Below are 19,470 nucleotides of genomic sequence, written 5' to 3'. Positions count from 1 at the left end.
CTTTGGCCCTCCTGTCTTTTTTCTCCCTTTGCAGTTTGCTGACGTATCCCCCACCCCCAGGCAGGGGCAAAGTTATTCTGGTAAGTGTGGTCCCCACTAGGGCATGTGCTGTGTTTGTAGAGCGGAAGCGTGATTTTGGCCCTCCTGTCTTTTTTCTCCCTTTGCAGTTTGCTGACGCATCACCCCCACCCCCACCCCCAGGCAGTCGGCCTTTTATATTGGTAAGTGTGGTCCTTCCCCCAGGGCATGTGCTGTCTTTGGAGGCCAGACACCTAACCCTTGCCCTTATGTCACTTTTTGTGTTTCAGATATCTTCTGGTTGGATAAATTCCTGCTGCTGCTGCAAACAGCACCCAGCCAGACCCCCTGCCCACCTGTCCTCCCATGGTGGGAGGAAGAGGCCGTGGACCCAGGGGGGGCCGTGGTGTCCATCAGGGCACTGAGCCTTCCCCTGGGCCATTTGGCAGGGGGGGCATGGAGGGCCGGGGGTCTGGCTCTGGTGTGAGGGGGCGCCAAGCTGGTGGCAGAAGGAGCCAGGCTTCCCTCCGAGAAGAGGTGGAAGCTGCGGCTGCTGCCTCCCCTTCTAGTCCTGGTGAAGGGACATCAAGGGGAGGCAGATGGGGCTGGGGCCAGGCCCGGCCTCAGGCCCCTACTGATGCCAGGTTTCCACCCTTCTCCTGCAGAGAGAACTGGGCCCTGGTAAATGCCTTTATGGATAGGCAAGAAGGTATTCTGGGGTCCAGCTCCTCCCGCAGTGGTCAGGCGGCCAAGGACCATCTGTGGGAGGAGATTGCGGTGGTTGTGAATGCAGTGGGGACGGTACGCCGGACCCTCCCGAACATCAAGAAGCGTATGCGTGATCTGAGACGTCGTTTGAAGTCAAAGTTGGCTGAGTGGGCTAAGCAGGGGCATGTCACCCACGAAGGTGTGGATCCCGCGTATTATGAGCGCCTGTCTCGGGACGAACAACGACTTCTCCCAGTCATCAGCATGTCCACGATTTTTGGGGTGACGGCTCGTGTAGACACTGATGACTTGCAGAGTGGTAAGTACACTACACATGTCCATATTGTCTATAAAGTTGTGTTATCTTATTGAAAAGCAAAGTGTGTGAAATAGTGTAGCTTTACATTTGTTGTTCATTTTGTCTTGTGTTGTAGCCCGTCCCGAGCCAGGTGCTGCCCCTGCTAGCCCCTCAGACGACTCGGATCACGCATACGCTGATCCAGAGGTGTTCACTCCTGGTAAGTACTCATTGGGAATGCACCCCGTAATGTTGAACAAGCTGCTAAAACATCAAACATCTTACATGTCAATGTCCTATTCACAGCACAACATCAGCAGGAGGAGGAGGAGAGGCTCCACCCACTGCAGTCAGACCAGGAGGAAGGTCTGGGTATGTATTAATGTGCTTGCCTAGAACAATCATAATCACTCAGGATGAGCCAATGAGCATCCTCTTAGGAATGCAGAACAAACCAATGCTAAACTCTGTGTGAACACAAATATATCTCCACAACACACTGTATGTCTTTGGGCCTCCTCACTGTACTGCACTCAAAACCGTAGAAAAATCAATGTGAAAAAATGTTGCCACACAGAAATGTGTCTCATCCCTGCCACATGTTGTGGGCCCAGTTTCCCCAGACCAATACAAGCAGGTAACGCCACAAAACCAAATGTGGGAACAAACAGAGTACTAAAGTTCCAAACATCACTAATTAGCTGACATCTCCTGAGCGTTCCAAATCAGACTCGCCCTCATAACTTCAGAAATTCGCCCAGGCACAAACACATTCCACACATGTAAACACATACACGTAATCTGACCAATGTCAAAATGCTCAACTCTGACAGTCCCAGAATATCCAATGTGTTTGGTGTGCATATATCATGCCTGCTCAATATACAGGAAATGATGTGCTCCACTACAGGGACCCATCACTTCCCAATTGTGCCACTCAACTTCAGGTTTTTGCCCACACAAAGGGAAGGTAAAACACACTTTGGCCAACACTATGGTTGGCAGAACTGGCAACATCTCTCAAATTCCATTGTAATCAGTAAGTAGCATTTTAAAGCTGCAGGTCTCCAGGCAAATACATGGACAAAGTAAAGACCAAAAGAGCTCATGCTTTTATACATTTCCATTCAATGAGTTTATTGGGCACCTTAAGGATGCTGATTTCCAGAGTAGTGTTTAAACACCTGTCACCTGCACTGTAGTTGTCATTGGCCTACAGTCCAGGGAGGTAATCAAATGACGCCCACCTGCATGCCCCTGGGGGCTCACACCTGCCAACTTCTGTGGCCTTTACCATTTGATCATGGCAGATCAATGCTCAATGCAATTGCCAGTTATTGCCTGCACCTTCCTCACGCTGTCAATGTGAAGAATGTACTGCAAACAACTGACAATTTGTAGTGGATTTCTCACCAATGATCATCAGGGCACTGATTTACATTGCCATGATGATCCATGCACAGCCTTACCACCAGTCAGTGCCGCCTATCAGTGGCCATCATTGGTGCAGATCAGTGCCACCTCACCATTTAGTCTCATCAACAGCTCAGTGAAGTAGAAAACTTACCTGTTTGAAGAATTTGATAAGAGAAAACAAGAGAAACATAGTTTTCCACATTCTTAGGTGGTTATGTATTTTTACGAAAACCAAACAAACACACAGTAGCCATTAAATATCCCCCAAAACAACCACTATTTGTCTGAAAACAATGTCAGATGAGTACAGTGTTGCCTGACCACAATTGTCATTCAAAGTGTAACAGCATTGAAAGGTGAAGGTTGTCCAGCCCAGGAAGGAATTTTAACTGGCCAGTAGGCAAGTGGTTTAAAAATATCTGTGCTGACACGTCTGCCAGTAATATCTAGTGGGCCCCTCTCCTGACTTGTTTCATCATGTCATCTGGGACATAAGCCCAGTAAAACTTTAGAGGTCAACATCTAGAAATGTAGCTACTCACCCAATTGTAAAGCTTAAAGTGATGGCGTCCATTTTACCATAGCTCAAAATGCAGAGGCAAAATCAAAGACATACCAATACTGAGTATTTTTGGAGCCATCTTCCCCAAGCCAAAAAACACAGCCAGATCACAATTAAAAGCACACACAATTGCTCATTTTCCAAGTCACGAATAAGGAATCTCCAGGGGCAAATATGTTTACTGTCTTACCCCCCCCCCAAAACAAAGTAAATGAAATAATGTTTTTGGCCTCTCATGTAAACATGAGGCCAATAATTAGACTGCTTGAGCTTGGCACATCAGATTACTAGCAGGAAGATCTATTCCTTTGCCAGACCTATCCACCCAGATCCTCTGCTTTTAAGTCACCTTAAACCCAAAAGGCATCATAAAGACTAATCTATTGTTCATTGACAAATAGACTATATTGGCAACACTGCTGGGATGCCTTCCTTTCTGCACACATGGACTTGAATGGCATTTCAATCTTAGTCCGTATGGTTTAATACTGAGTAGTCCCGCCATTTGTAGCTCAAAGAGCTTCAAATTGTCTTGAAAGGCTGTTTAATCTTATTGGATATTTTTAGACTGGCACATGAGATAATAATTTTCTTTTTCACATGGAGTTGTCATGAGACCTATGTTTTAAAAGTGATTCAAGGATTTTTGTATGCATTGGTCTTGATCTCTTCAGATCTACGGTTATATCAACAATTCTTTGGGATGCATTTACATGCGTTTGTGCTTTGTAAATATTTTGTGGCACCTTTTATATTTGATTGGAGCATTTTGGGTTGGTATTTAAGCCTTTTTGGAATGTTGCCTTAAGAAATGTTATATCTTTGGATTAAATGTTTGAAGGCCAAGGTCTAAAAGCCTGCAGTAACTTATCGGCATATTGTAGCCATCCTACCACATCTGCCTCCTTGTTTGGCAGGAAAGGTGCCCATTAATTCTCGTGGCCCCTGCTCCTGAGCCTTACCATGCCTCTTTCTACTCCCAAACAGTCTCGTGGCTTGTAGCTGCCAGTGTCTTATCTCTCTGGATAAACTGTTGTGAAAAACATAATGAGCAAACCCTCAAACCTTGAACAAAAATGTCAGATCATACATACAGTCAAACTTCTGTCTGTTGCTAATCATCTTGAAATCTATTTTCAGCTCTTCATGCCCCAGCTGACAGAGTGGGTGAACAATCTGCATCCGATGTTGGGGTATGGGAACTGCTGTAATTGGGTGGGGAAATTCAAATGCATGTTGCATGTGTATTTGTGGAATCTCATGCCCTTTTTTTGTTTTTGTGGTGCAGGGACGTTCAGGCACTCCAATAGTTCAGCAAAGTCCGTCACCGACATCTGAGCTGCCTCAACGTCAGGTGAGAGATGCTAAAGATGTTATCCATAATGAGTTACCCATTCAGAGCATAACTGTTCCTGGCTGGGCAGGATTTGGCAACGTGATGTGTAACTTACTTTTTTGGGATCATTGCTTAGTCATGAGCTGGAGAGAGTGATATGCATGTGACAATTTGGAATTTTAGCTGTGCACCTTGTCTACATCCCAATCCAATCACATTACAGACCTAGAAGGTATCAGTCTGGGTAAAGCAGCCAAATCATTTATTTTGGCCAGATGTTCATCCAGTGTAATATGTCAGGGAAAGGCATTTACCAATACCTGGTCCTAGGGGTGGGACAAGAACATGAGCTAGTGTTTGTTGTCGGATAAGCCCCCTGTCCTACTGTATGCTTGTGCTGTGTGTTAAAACACTCTTTGAATACTTTTGTTGTTTGTTTCTTCTTGCAGCCAACATTGGATTCAGCTGGATTGGCACCTCATCCACCTGAACACAGCCCCCTTCTTGTGCTTGGTGAAAGGCTGGTGTCCAATCTGGAGAGATTATTGGAGCAAAGGAGGAATTACAGTCCCCCTCCTGATTTTGAACATATACTGCAGCTCCAACACTCAACCCTGCTTCGAATTGCCACTGCAGTTGAGGCTCAGACTGCAATCATGCAGCAAAACAATCGCCTGCTGCATGACATCCGAGCCTTCTGTCAAGCAGGGCCTGATCAAAATGCACCATCAACCAGCGGCTCACAACCCTTGTGTAGTCGTTTGGAGTCAATGCCAATGGTGCTACACAGTTCCCCTGCTGGAAGTGGTGGGGAAGCAGCAGGGGAACTACATATTGAGGTGCCTGTTCAGGAGTCACCCCCCCGCCCTCATACCCCCTCCCGCCCTCCTACCCCCCCCTCCCACCCTCATACCCCTCCCCCCCCTCATACCCCTCCCCCCGCAGCAGCAGCAGGAACCATCCGAGGAGGCCGAGGCGCCCGAGGAGGCCGAGGAGGCCGAGGCGCCCGAGGAGGCCGAGGAGGCCGAGGAGGCCGAGGCGCCCGACCATGACCTTCCCTCCCCCCTGCCTATATTCAAATAAATGTTCTTTTCTTCAAAGTGGCTGAACGTGTCTTGCATATTGTCAAATGTGTTTGGGCTAATGTTGAGTTGGTCATGTAGGAAATCCAACACAGGTGTTTTAGGTTTAGTGTTGCGGCCAGTAATTCAAAATAGTTAATGTTGATTGCATCATCAGACCCCAGCCCTTCTCAACAAACTGGTGACCAAAGGACTAGCCAATCTAAAACAGCGCTGTCAAGTGCGTAACAATGCTGCACCCTGCACAAACCTTTCCCAGCTAATGGACCACACTCTATGTTCCGCCAGCCTGGGAGCAATTGTTACTGGGTCAGGTTAATGACGCAATTAACCCTTCACACTGCCAACACCTCCTTTTTGCACAGAGAAAGAGGCAACTTGGCAATATCAGCAATACCACTATGATGGTTGCATAAGCATTGGTATACCACTGTCAACACAGGCAGCGATTATACTGAAATTTAAAACACACAATAGCGCTCTTCAGAGACAGGGGTGCTTATTTTGCATTAAAGAGCTTTAAAAAACAGTTCAACACTTCCAGATAGTAAGCTTTATAACTAAAAGGTCAGGAGGGTGTAAGAAATATTTTCAGAAAATGATGTAGCAGATGAATGGATAGAACAAAGAGAACAGAAGTTTACAGGGATAAAGTACTTGCCTTTGGGTTAAGCAGATCATGTTTCACTGCCAAAAGGGGCTTATTTCCCAAAGTTCGTTCCTATGTTAAAAGCGAGATTCTACCATTTTTTCTCAAGTCAGCTTGGCTTAATGTCAAGCATCACAGCCTTTATCTAGGAACTCAGCAGGGTGTCTCCCTGAAGCAGAGAGCCAATTGCCTCATTTGTGTGGGTGTCAGGTGGAGACCCAATCTATGACCAAAATTCACTCATTGATTATATTCTGGTTCATAACTTAGCCAGGATACATAGAACATTCTATCCACGAGTAGATTAATATGCACAATCTTCTGCTAAACGTCTACATATGAGATACCGGCTTGGATGCTTAAGGAGATATCATTTTTTGCTCTCCTGTATATGACAGCTAGGGTGTGTAATATACCAGGCAACTTGTCTTAAAGTGAGCCATCCCAATATGTGCTCCATGTTTGTGTAATTATTTCCTAGAGACATAAAATTATATGTAAAACTGGATTTGGAAAATGTAAGTCTGTTTTACGATTCCTTGGAATGAGTTTGCTGCCTGGGATCTCTGTCATCATCCAGACCACATGTCACTCAACAGAGAGAGGGGGGGGGGGATATCAGAGGAATCGGATTTGGGAGAGAGAGACAATATGGAGGGGTTTGGAGCAAAATGGATGAGCACGTGCCTCTCTGTGGGCACAATTGCTACAGTTAACACTCCAAAAAAACAGCACATACTAAATAACATTCAAAGTTGACACTTCCCAAGGAATTGGTGGTTATACTCTTTGGCCTTTCTGCTGTTTTGACCTGGTGGTGTGTCAGAGTTCTAGATGTTCCACATCAAACAAGTTCTCTGCCACATGTAGCAGTTGGGCATTGTCTGCTCTCAATTTGGCTGACCCAATTGAGCCAAGGATTCTCAGTGGACTCTGTGGGCAAGGCTAACTTTCACAAAAATGGGGCAGAAAATTATTGCAGCTTGCTTGCAAATTGTTGTCTAGCTTTGCTCTTTATGGGATGCTGATTTTAAAGAAGACTCCTGCATCAAACACTTGCCTCCCCTAGAGACTGACACTGCTGTCCAAATACGTTCCCTGGGCTACTACATTGACACACACTATAGAAGAAGTGTGTCAATAGCCAGGCCACCACGTGCAAAACCAGGCCACGACTTACAAACATTAAGCCTGCCAAGGAAAGCTAGAGACACCTAAAAGTTGTGAGAATAAGAAAAAGGACTTTTGTTCTTTGGACTATCATTCTGCTTGACTTACTAGACCCAGACTAAGTTTGCTTTACACACCGTGTTACATCTAGCCTCGGAATTGGTTTGGGAGCATAGGATCTTACGCTGCCTGATTCTAGATGTGTGTGCCTATGGAATTTATGTGCCCAGTTGACACTTGTTCCTCACTTCATTCCCTTCCCACCTCCTGTTGACAAAACACTGATATGTGAATTAGCAACAAATTGGATCCACGTGGTGTGTGTTGAGCAGAAAGTCCATTTGTCCCTCTTCTTTGCTGCGGGACATTGCATGTAAGTGGTCTCATCCATAACTGATAGTCCTTCCCAGAGCAGCTGTCAAGTCATGTGGCTTCTGTGTAATGACAATCCCAATTACAAATGAGGTGAGGAGTAACATCTTGACAGAGTTGCCCACAGGATCAACCCACACATTATCTACTTGGTTGCACCTCCCCTTTTGCCAGTCTTCACAACTACACTCCACCAAGCTACCTTGAAGTCCCTGAATGGACTGAAGAGCTACTCCAAATGTAAACAATGTAACGTGCATGGAGTGTTCTGTGTAAACTCTTGCGGCATTTCACAAACGGCAGCGAACTAAGATTGGGAGTAGCTGCAGACAGCAAGCAGTCAACTGCAATCTTTATATATCCGAGTTTAGGATTGAAGGAGCTGGTTTACCTCTTTGAAACATGCAATCCTAAAGCTGGACTTGCCAGACTTTGTTTGGACATTAACAAAAATTCAAGGTAAGCAAGATTGGCCGCTGGAGCTAGCCGTGTACTGCAATGCTTTAGGGACATGCAGATCAGCTCCAACTGCAATGAAAATGATTGCCTACCTGCAAAGGCTAAAGAAGGCCACAACACAGTCCACTGTCAAATATAAATAACATTTATTCCTAAAAACATTTAAAACCATTAAAACCGCCGAAAATAGGCCACAATGTCTGGCTGGTCCTCGGCTGGCCCCACCTCCAATGCCTGCTCCAGCGTCCCAATGCGCTCACACACCCAGCCCATGAGGCTTCTTATGGCTGGGTGGTTGAACACTGTAGAAAAAGTCATAAAAAATGCATTTGCTGCAATTAAAAAAGGAGACTCTTGCTTCCACACAAACAACAGCATGCAATACTTGTCTAACTTTGTCCATTATCCTGAAAGCACTCTATGCTGTTGTCAACTCATCATTGGAACACAGAGCTTACATCTCTTGCCTGGGAGGATTTCATGGGCCAGGGAGTGAGTTTGGAATCCTTAGTCCTAGATTAGAGTGTTTGCTCACTGACTACAAATATATCTGTGGCCAACAGCAAGAAGGGCAATCTCATCAGTAAGGGCAACAGATGACTTTGCCACACCTATCTCCTCCACAGAGTTCCCAAAGACATCTATCCTAGATTTCTATTAGCTGCAGAGAGGGGAGGGGTGGGGCCCTACACACATGCTCCTCAGCCAGAGCACAGAGCTGAGCAAATTCTGTGAGCCTATTGGAGCCTAGTGGCCCAACTCCCTCCACACAGGTCCAGAGATTCCTATAGAGCTGGCAGTGTGATTAACCAGGTGTGTCCTTGAAGGGAGGCAGTCCATCTCCCAGGAAGCTGGATGTGTCAGCTGCATCTATTTGTAGTGATTCTTTAAGATAGTGGAGAGACCAGAGTGGAACAAACACTAGTTACTTGGGAAGCAGGTTTTGGATCACTGGAGTGTCAGGTTAGTGCTTGACTATTGTGTCATATTCTTTGTTTATTGCCCTTTCTTAATTAGAAAAACACTTTAATGTATTCCTATGTAGAACAACTCAGCTGTCAGGTCTAAGTGTGAATATTAAGCCCCTATCTGCCTGATGTGTTGCTTAGTGTGAATGTTTTATTTCTTTGTGGGGGGGCATCCTATACACAGGATGAGGCCAAACAATTTAGACAAGGGGGAGCTGAAGCCTTCTACATACGTTACATGTGCATATGTGTAAACAGTTCAGAAACTGACCTTCTGGGATGTCGGCCTCTGCATCCAGTGGGGGCTGTAGCTCCCCCATAGCAGGTGGGGCATTGGGAAGTTCAACTACATGAAGAGTAACAAAAAGAAGACACAAGAAAAAGTTGCGAGTCCTGACATTTGACAAACACATGGATGTTAAACAGTCACATAGTACAGGCCTCAGGTAGTAAGCCCTAGCCCTACCCAACATAGCAAAGTCCTCTTTCGGTTTTGGTTACTAAACTAGATGGCCAGAAGAGCTCAAGGCCAAAGTCATTTGGCCACTTGTTGGCACCCACACTCCAGCAAGCTGCTCATATCCTACAATGCTAACATACTCTTTGGCTGTCCATTGACGATGTTTCAGATCACCTTAGGACGTAACCCAAAGGTCTCCCTTGCCAGTTGTGTGGTGCCAGCATTCCAATGTTGGAGAGGCTTGCTCTTGACAAGAGGAATTGGCTCACACACATCAGCTTAGCTACGCTTACACTACAGTAATAGTGGAAACACTCATTGGTCAGCCCTTGCAGCCATTCCCACTTTACTTTCTGGGGTCTACAATAGAGTGACTTACATCATCCCAAAGCAAAGGTCACAGGTTGGTAGCAGACCTGAAGCTTCACAGGAAGACATCACAAGGTCTAGGTCTTTGACAGTCTAGCTGTAAAAGTGCTTAGTCCATACAATATTCTCCTCCCCTATGCCAAAACACAAATGCCCCCTCGAGTGTTAACACATGCACACTGCAAGGTGGCATTTGTAGCTTGGAGCAGATTGGGAATCACAAAAAAAATAAGTCTGGTGCCAGGCTTACCACCCTTTACCCAACACATCTCATGTGACACCCCCACACATAGACACTGTGTAAAAACAAATATTGTACAGTTGACCACATTTACACAAATGGGACATACCTGGGTCCTGGGGCTCAGGGGAACTGGAGGGGAGTTGGCCCTCCTCCAACGACTCCACCTCTTCCTCCTCCATCCATTGCCTCCTGGGGGCTCTGGAGTTCAGCCAGTCCCTTTCTGAGTGCCAGGTGACTTGAAAAAAACACAAGCAAAAGAGCTCCACATGTCAGTATAATTCGAGGCTTTGTAAACTTAAGAGTTTACTACAAACACACACACTGTTAAAACCAAGTCTTACATTCTCTCAGACTTGAAGTACAAGGTGCAGACTAACTCCAGCTACGTTTCGATAGTGTATGACCCTAGGGAGCCATGGATGTCCAAGAAAGTCGAACGTGACATTCTGGCTCATGAACGTACAAATAGAAGAGGGTGCACTCATGAAAATGAACAAAGTCCAATCTTTATGTCGGATATTGTAAGGGGTTGTGGTGTTAACAGCCACTGTGCCCTTAGCTGCAACCTTTTCAAAGGTTGACACAAGGGAAAGGCCTTAACCCTTGGATATTCAAAGACACACAACTCAGAACACTTCCCAAACACTAATAGCCGAGAAGCTCCTCAGAGATAGGCTCTCCCACCCCTCTGCTAGTGTATTTTGGGGGCACATATCCTGTGTTGGATGTAAATTTAGTCAAAAGGCCAAAGTTTCTTGGCTTCATGCATTCGCAGCATGAAAGCCCCACTGCTTGGCATCCTCCTCAGGCTCTAAAAATACTGACCTGCTGCCAATTATCATCCCATGCTGTGCTAGAGAGCAGAACTTGGTCTCCGAAAGGTATGAATGTGTACAGGCCTACACATATTGAGCTAATAACTGCCTGGCCACTACACTAGAATCCACATTGGAAGCTGCATTCTCAAAACTGCTTGACCATGTGTGATAAGAAAGCAAGCAATATTACTTAAAGTCTTACTAGACCCAGTCTAGAGTCAAAGCAGTGTAAATATGCAGTAAATCATCCTTGTTATACTCGCTGTGTAACCTAAGGGGTTAATACTCTGTCTTGTGTAAGAAGGCTGTTTGATCCTGTCTTCTCTGCCCCTCCTCTTGTTGAAATGACCAACTGATACAGACTGAATCCGTAATCACATGCACATGCTCAGTTTGCTGTGCATTGCTATCCTTTTTGGGTGTTGGTTTGGGGAGGGTGCATGTGATCAGCTCAGGGCCAATCAGCACTGTTCACATAGAGGGCCAGAAGATTCACACCATCCTAGAGCAGACAGACAAATACTCAAAGTTTAACAGAGCTCTGCTGAAGTCACAAGACTGCTCTAACTGCTGATGATAAAAGGCATTTAGCTTTTTTTATGGCCTTAAATACTTGCACTGCCATGTTCTGTTTTATTGCGGGAGACCAGACAGAGTGAATTCTGGGTACAGGGAGAGCGGATATAGTCAATGCGGGCTTCGGGGTTTAGTTACACTCTAAGCTTGACATACATAGATTAAAAGGGAGGTCCAGCCCAAGATTTTGGACTGTACCTCTCCTGTGGATTACAGAAGTGTAGTTCATCTGGCACTCCTGCGACACATTTTCAGGGGACAGCTGCATTCTATTCACTGAAGTCACACAGCATGGCCAGACTGGATCAAGATCCCGACTTTCAAGTCATGATATACTGCAGACTCCGGAGCAGCAACTGGATCAGCCTAGCCACGAATAACAAAGAGTTGTAGCCTGCCAGTGCCTCCCCCTCCACAGCACAGTAAGTGCTGGGGGGTTGAGCTGACAGCAAACATGTGATTGCAGATGTCACAGTGTGCCTGAACTCCCAGAAACCCCCACCCCCTCCTGGTGCCTGTGTCCCCTCACCCACCCCCTTCTCATCCTGTAGCAGCCTTTGAAGTTGGGCTGCACAGGATGAGAGGTGTCACCTCTCCCCCCTGCTGCTTGTCACTTCCTCCCATCCTGCAAAGCCCAATGGGAGGAAGGTGACCCCCTGTGGTGGGAGTCACACCTCTCCTGGCCATACAGCCAGGAGAGGGATAGCCTCCCACCAGGGGGTTCCGGAGCAGGGCTGCCGTCCTGTCGCTGCGCGCCCCCCCGGCGCCTCTAGCACGGGTGCGAGGCTTCCCGCACCTGCACCCGCTGGAGACAAAGAGAGCAAGGCCCGTGTCAAGAGGGCGTGCCTCATTGCCCGGGCAACACAGTGCTGGGCTGGACGTTGCCAGGACAACAGGGAGCCGACGCAGGATTCTCCCGGGTGTTTTTTCTGCTGCGAAGCTGCTGGGAGGTCTGCGCTGAGGCGAGACCCCCGCAGCCACTCTGCATAATACTCTAGGGATACCAGGATTATTAGCCGCTGAACACTCTGCTAATACTCGGGGCTCAGGAGGAGTACCCGCTGCTATACTGCCTAATACTGTGAGGCCAGGATTGCACGTGTTGCAGTGTGCTGTAGAAGTGGACCCTCTCCTGTGTGCTGATAAGTGTCGCCCCCTGTTGTAGGCCGCTGTGAGCCAGGAAAACCCCTGCCGGAACTGTGAGTGTTTCTGCCCCTGTTTTCCCCCCTGTATGGAAGGGCTGTGAACTCTCCCTCCTTTCCCTTCCCTGCCTGGATTACAATTTAACAGAGACTCTAAGTTTGCCCTTCTTGGGGCCAAATTACAATATTTTGGGGAGCCATCCCTGCTCTTCCCCTGCCACGAGAACTTGGACGCTACCTTCATACCCAAATTGAGTGACTGTCCTAATTCAAGAAAGCATTGTGTGTTTATCATCTGCTCTGTGTGTTTGGTCCTGCCTACGCTCCATCACAGCAGAGTTACCACCCTTACAACCTAGGGGGGACAGATGAAGTATTGGACCAATGCTTCAACCACCTAGGTAAGTTGCAGTAGTGGAAACAAAAACAAGGCAGACTTAGATAAGAAACTACAGTCCAGCCAATATTAAGCAGTCAAATTAGCCTACAGCTATGGTCAGCATGATTGTACAGAAGGTAAATCACCAAACACATTGAAGGTACTTACAGTGGACCTGAGGGGGTGACCACTCCTCCCTCTGCTCTTCCTCCAGCTCACCCTCTTCCAATATGGCTGGAGCTACACAAACAACAAGAAAGAACAAAACCAACACGTTGCAAACATCAAATTGACATAATGCACACAGAGAACAGGCAAGCACATCCAAGGCACTTACAGTGAGCTGGAGGTGAGGGGGCCTCCTGCTGTGGACCAAATTCTGGATGTGGCTGGTGGGCCTCCTCCTCCGGAGAAAACCTTGCTTGAACTACACAAACAAGAAAGGACAACAATAACCCCTTTGAGAGAGCCAAGGACAACAAGGAACACAGAGAACAGACAAGCACATTCAATGAACTCACAGTGTGCCTCAGAAGAGGGATCCTCCTCCTCTCCCTCTTGTGACATGGCTGGTGGTGCTACATAAACAACAAGATAGAACAGAACACATTGCAGACATCAAAGTTACATGATGCACAGAGAGAATAGGCAAGCACATCCAAGACACTTACAGTGAGCTGGAGGTGAGGGAGTCTCCGGCAGCACAGGCGACCGTGGAGACAGGGGTGGTGGTGATGGTGGTGGTGATGGTGATGGTGATGGTGGTGGTGGTGATGGTGGTGGTGGTGGTGGTGGTGGTGATGGTGGTGGTGGTGGTGGTGGTGCCACTGCCGCCTCCTCCTCCTCCACTGTGGGAAACCTTGCTGGTACTACACAAACAAGAAAGAAGAAGAAGAAGAACAACAACAACAACAACCCCTTTGAGAGAGCCAAGGACAACAAGGAACACAGAGAACAGACAAGCACATTCACTGCACTTACAGTGAGCCTGAGAGGATGTGCCCTCCTCCTCCTCTTCCAACATAGCTGGTGCTACATAAACAACAAGATAGAACACAACAAACACATTGCACACATCAAAGTTACATAATGCACACAGAATACAGCCAATCACATTCAAGGCACTTACATTGGCCCTCCTCTTCACTGTCTTGTTCTACAAAAAGAATAACACAGAATTGGAACATTACTAACCTAAAAACATGGCAGAAGATTAGTCGTTTCTCACACACCTGTGTGCCAAAGCTAAGGCCACAGGGCTGAATGACAACTGTCCATTTCCTGGTGTCAGGCCACACATACAGGCACAATTGCGTTCGTGTCCCTAATTTGTTGTGTTTTGACTTTGGATGTACATCCACTGGGGCAGACTGCATCATTTTCCACAACTTTGTCCACCGCACTACAGCAGATAGCAAGTCATGGTAGGAGGATGATTTGTTAATCTTGTTGATCATGCATTTGTGATGCAATGACATGATTACAATATCAATTTAGATATTAGGAACTCTTGGATGTCCTAATAGGATTGGACCACACTTATCACATGGTATTTGGACCAATCACAGCACCCTGGTCAATATAATTGGCTGTAGACCATATATACCAGATCACCAAAAAGGCCACATGGTAGTAATGTAAGCAAGTCAAGACAATGTTAAACATTTCCGTTGGAATGATTCCCAATGTAAGGACAAGCCAAGATTCTGAAATTCCCCCATCCCCAAAACTAACCAGAAATCCCCCCAGATGTCCCCACTCTATAATACTGTATTTATGTGTTAATGTGTTAATAATAACGTACTATGCATTGTAGAATATTTCTCATGTTCTGTCATTTTATGGGGCCTCACCAAATGAGATTGGCTGTACATCATGGAGTTGCATTTTAGTCCAAAATATTCCATAATTTGTATACTCTGCAACTTTCAAACAGCATACATAACATACAAATATTGTAATTTAATGGGTCAAAAGAAGTCCAATTCTGTCAAATGTATAAACAAAATGTTATGACTGCAATTTTGATGGGCTGTGTTTGTGAACATCTAAGCCATAATATTTCTAGGCAAAAATCCCGTATCACAAACAAACAGCCATTGGGGATCAAATGACACCAAACACAGCTCTATTAGTGATTAACAAAAGGTTCTTGTCACAGTCCCCCTCCAGCCTGCAGTCCCTTCCTCCCCCCTTGCTCTCCTTTCATCATCCCCCCTCTCTTCCCCTTGCAGATTCCTAGGGTCCTGCACAAGCCTACATCAAAAGCTGTTCAGGAGGGGAGGAAACACCCACTGTGGTGCGGGTAGTACCTCTCCTCAGCAAAGTTGCCAAGGAGTCGGCTACCCCGCTTGGCCCGAATGGCACAGGCCGCCGGGGTGTCCCTGCGTGCCCCCCGGTGGGCACAGCACAGCCACGAGGCTTCCCGCACTCTGCGGCCGCCAGAGACAAAGGCCATGCTCCCTGAGCGCAGCCCCAGTGAGCAGGGCATGCCTTGTTGCCCTGGCGACCTGACGCTGGGCCGGCCATTGCCAGGACAACCGGGAAGTGTCCTGCTCTGGCTTAAGAAGACCGGAGCAGGACCCAGTCCACTGTTGGTCCCTGGTATGTCGCCATGAGCAGCTGTTGGGAAGTCTGAGCTGAGGCCAGACCTCCCCACCTCCAAGAACCCGCTGAGTACTCTGCTGATACCTGGGGGGCTAGAGGTGCTTGCTATCCGCTGTGTGCAAGGGTACTCCTGCCTGCTACCTGCTGTGTGCCCGAGGATACTCCTGCCTAAACCGTGAATGCCCCAATTCTCCTGCCTGAACTACCCCCCTGGATCCCCCGATTTTCCCTGCCTGTACTGTCCCGTGGAACTCGCATACATTTTTTGCCTGGATTGCCCTATGGAACCTCTCTATTACTTTTGCAGGAGCTGCCTGCTTGGATTAATACATGCTTGGGCCATCGCTACACAAATTGCCCTATCATGGGCTGAATTACAATTGTTTGGAGCTACTCCCCTCTCCTCCCCCATTTTGGGTACCCCGATGCTAAATTCCTACCCTGATTGAGTGCTTTCCATATAACAATAACGCTTGGTGTGTTTAGCATCCTCCGTGTGTTCTGTCCTGCCTACGCTTCCGTCACAGTTATCATGTCATTTACAAGCAATGTGTGTGGCATTAATGTACAATTGACAGTCAGTGGAGATCAGTGTGGAGATGCCAACAATGGCAAAGTCATGAGGTCCAAGCTTCTAGAGCTTGTGCTTACCTTCCACAATGCGGAGTCTCCGCAGGGGATGCCCCGCCTGTGGTCGGAAGAAGTGGACGGTGGCTGTCCTCCTGTGAGGTTTTTTTGCCAAGCAGACCACCGCCTGGCGCCCATCAGCTGTGGCTAGAAGAAATCAACAAAGAGAACATTATTGCCAAACAAATTCAGAATGAATGTAGCAAAACATTTTTCACAATACAAAACTGAAAGTAAACCTTTTAATAACAAATTGACTTACCAGAGATTCGGCGGGCAACCTTTTTCAAAAACTGCGGGTTGCGCCGCTTCACATCGCTCCAACTGTGCTGGATTTGCAGCACAGTGGAGCGGTGGTGGAATCTCTGCCACAGCCGATGTTTGATGTGGCGCACGATGGTCTGCTTGGCAAAATTCGAACAGCCACCGTCATACTTGCGTAACAGCAGAACCTGTGGGTGACAAGAAAAGGTGAAGAATTTAAATGTGAGAGGTTTGTGTAATCAAACATAACAAATATCAGACACAAAGCAGGGGATAATTGTCCAAAAAGGCAAGCTAAAACATTAACTATATCTACATGTGTGTGTGTATACACATACATACGTACATACAGTATAATTGTATTGTATTGTCATTTTCAATGCATTCTCACCTGAGCAATAATTGTTGGTAGAATTGCATAATTGTTGGCAGAATTGCACAATTGTTGCAGCACTTCTAAAGTGTGCTCAAATGGTCTTTAAATACGCATTGTGCTCTTGTGTGCCATTCATTGTTAATGACACCCCAAGTGCTGTTAGCAAACATGCATTTTGCTGCACATTTTGGCATTTAACAAATATGCTAGGCACGCACCTAAATGATAACTGAAAGAAAACACAACACTCCATGGGCACAAAAGGGCAATTTATGCTTGTTTGGACATTTGAATTCTCATTGTGGTGTATTTTGTAATCCACTTTGTTGGTGCTTTTTGGTCATTAGATATGTTTTGTAAAACGTTGTTTGAAATTTGGATGTACATGTTTGTCTTGTTTGAGCCTGTATTTTGTATTATTTTGTAACAGCATTTTGGTGTGTGTTCTGGCCACACATGCAAAATGCATGTCATTTTGGCTGGGACATTATTTGGTTAATTTTCACCACAAAGTTGAATGCAGATGTGCAGTTTGCCAAAGTATACGTACAAAACAACACCAAAAATTGATTCAAAAATACACGTTCCACAAATGCAAACACACATGCTTTGACCCCAAAAACACCTGTTAAAATCACCTGGGGCCAAGTGTGCACTCAAGTGCCTAAGGCAACACAGGTTGTGTTGTAGCCGTCTCTGCATTGGGTTTTGCGCTGTTTTTTGTTTCTTATGTATTTTTTGTGCCTTACTGTTCTCATTTTTGTTGCTAGGCAGATGTTAAACGGCAAAACGCAGACAACATGAAATACGTTCTTGTCTGCAGTGTTTCCATTTAAGTATTTTGACAAAACATGACACTTTTGGAGTTCCAAAAAGGCTCTGACCTTTTCCCAAAAAACAAGCCATGTGAAAAAGCACATGTGTAAACATATCCCATAGGAAATAATCTTAAAGCGGAGCTCCATCCAAAAGGGGAAGTTCCGCTTTAAGGACTGCTCCCCCATTCCCCCTTAAGGATTGGCACCCTTGGGTAGCGGGTCCCCAAATTTGACAGGTACACGCTCCTACTTCCGGTACGATCGCCTAGATGTTTAGAAACTGAAGGTGTCCTCCCTCCTTGTAGTCTTTGGGAACATTTGACATGTGACCATTCATGAAGCGCAACTCTACTCGCACATGCACAGTGGGTAGCCGGCTGTGAAGCCGCAAGCTGTCACAGCCGCGTTCCCACAGTGAAGATGCCGTCCTCCTGGAACCCAGGACAGCCGGTGAAAGGAGCTGCGGGGGACACACCACAGGACCGAGGGAAAGGTAAGCGTCTGCTTTTTAAAAGTCAGCAGCTACCGTTTTTGTAGCTGATGACTGTAATTTTTTGATAGGTGGAGTGTAAATCCGCTTTAAATGTACTGTACAGCATTTCTGACAAACACGGCTTAAGATATGGTGTGGCCCTAGGGTCAATGTGTGTTTAGAATACTTCCAAAATGCACATACAAAAACACTCCATCCAAATGCATGTTCCATTTCTATAGCATAATAAACAGAAGAATAATGCACTTACATAATGTTAACATGCGCAAGTAAAAGTAGACAAAATCCACATCCTTTTATTCTGGCTTCACATACATGCATTGTAGTCTAACACCGCACTCCTGGGCAAATCACATGCAATTTGTGTGCGTTGCAATTAGAGACAAACATTTTGCACACCTCAAATTGCACCGCATCCGGGCCAAAAATGCGCAGGACCCTTTTTCAGGGTATGCACATGGGTGTGAATGGGCATGCGATCCAATTTGGCAAATCGCAATACACTTTGTGTACCAATTTTGGTGTGTTGTTAACTTCACCTAGAAAGCTGCAGCAGGTGGCATGAAGGGGTTGCGGTTGTGATGCGGTGCAGCGCTTGCACAGAAAACACTGCAAATTTCACATCGCATCTGTGTGACACCAGAATGTGCCAAATGGGGCTTGACAAAGCACAGTGGTCAGTGCAGATTATTTTCAATCCTTGTTTTTTTTACACTTTTCATTCTCTGGTTTAACTCAGGTGATCGTTAATCACAATTATCTCCGGCGATCACATGCAGCCCCTCAACCATCTACACATATCTCTGGAAATCTATACAGATCTCCTTGAAAAAATGTCTCCTCTCTTCTTCGGAAAACAATTGTCCTCCACCTCATAAACAGGGGGACAGAGAAGACTTCTCCTTGTAACTAAAATCAGATTAATTATCTGTGCTTAATAAACACACACCAATACTGCAAATGCATTGTACTGTCCAAGGCATTGCACACTAACGCATTGCACACTAGAAATGTCAAATGCGTTGGTGTGTACAGTGCATGTGTGTAAAATGCTTTAGTGCACACTGCAGTGTACAATGCATTGCATACTGTACTACACTGTACAATGTAATATCATGTACACCCACAGATTGTAGACTGTAATGCACTGTACACTATTATGCAGGATAGAGCAACGCAATGCACACTGTGATACCGTGTACACCCACACATTGTAGACTGTAATGCACTGTACGCTGTCATGCAGGATAGAGCAATGC

The 19,470-nt window shown here is 46.2% G+C and overlaps 2 protein-coding genes and 1 long non-coding RNA gene across 3 annotated transcripts; 1 reads left to right on the top strand and 2 right to left on the bottom strand.

Annotated features, from left to right (window-relative positions):
• The first annotated feature begins 474 nt into the window (after positions 1-474).
• Positions 475-7,361, top strand: LOC149468683 (uncharacterized). Its single transcript, XM_089669824.1, has 7 exons — positions 475-1,045; positions 1,161-1,244; positions 1,331-1,396; positions 4,143-4,195; positions 4,291-4,356; positions 4,788-5,202; positions 7,351-7,361. Exons 1-7 carry the CDS (start codon positions 475-477, stop codon positions 7,359-7,361), a joined length of 1,266 nt encoding a protein of 421 aa, XP_089525950.1.
• Positions 7,362-8,199: 838 nt separating this feature from the next.
• LOC149468682 (uncharacterized) lies at positions 8,200-13,994 on the bottom strand. The gene is made up of 7 exons (XM_089669823.1): positions 13,983-13,994; positions 13,698-13,895; positions 13,364-13,604; positions 13,195-13,266; positions 10,218-10,346; positions 9,310-9,384; positions 8,200-8,372 (listed from the first exon to the last, which is right to left on the bottom strand). Exons 1-7 carry the CDS (start codon positions 13,992-13,994, stop codon positions 8,242-8,244), a joined length of 858 nt encoding a protein of 285 aa, XP_089525949.1. The 3' UTR covers positions 8,200-8,241.
• A 45-nt stretch (positions 13,995-14,039) lies between these two features.
• Positions 14,040-16,709, bottom strand: LOC149468681 (uncharacterized). The gene is made up of 3 exons (XR_016311655.1): positions 16,523-16,709; positions 16,285-16,407; positions 14,040-14,182 (listed from the first exon to the last, which is right to left on the bottom strand). It is a non-coding gene; the product is annotated as an uncharacterized LOC149468681 (long non-coding RNA).
• Between the last annotated feature and the right edge of the window lie 2,761 nt (positions 16,710-19,470).

This window comes from Staurois parvus, unplaced genomic scaffold, assembly GCF_062004578.1.
Source record: "Staurois parvus isolate SC_StPar_1 unplaced genomic scaffold, SC_StPar_1.0 ptg000081l, whole genome shotgun sequence".
NCBI lineage: Eukaryota > Metazoa > Chordata > Amphibia > Anura > Ranidae > Staurois > Staurois parvus.
This window is presented reverse-complemented; position numbering and strand designations above follow the sequence as displayed.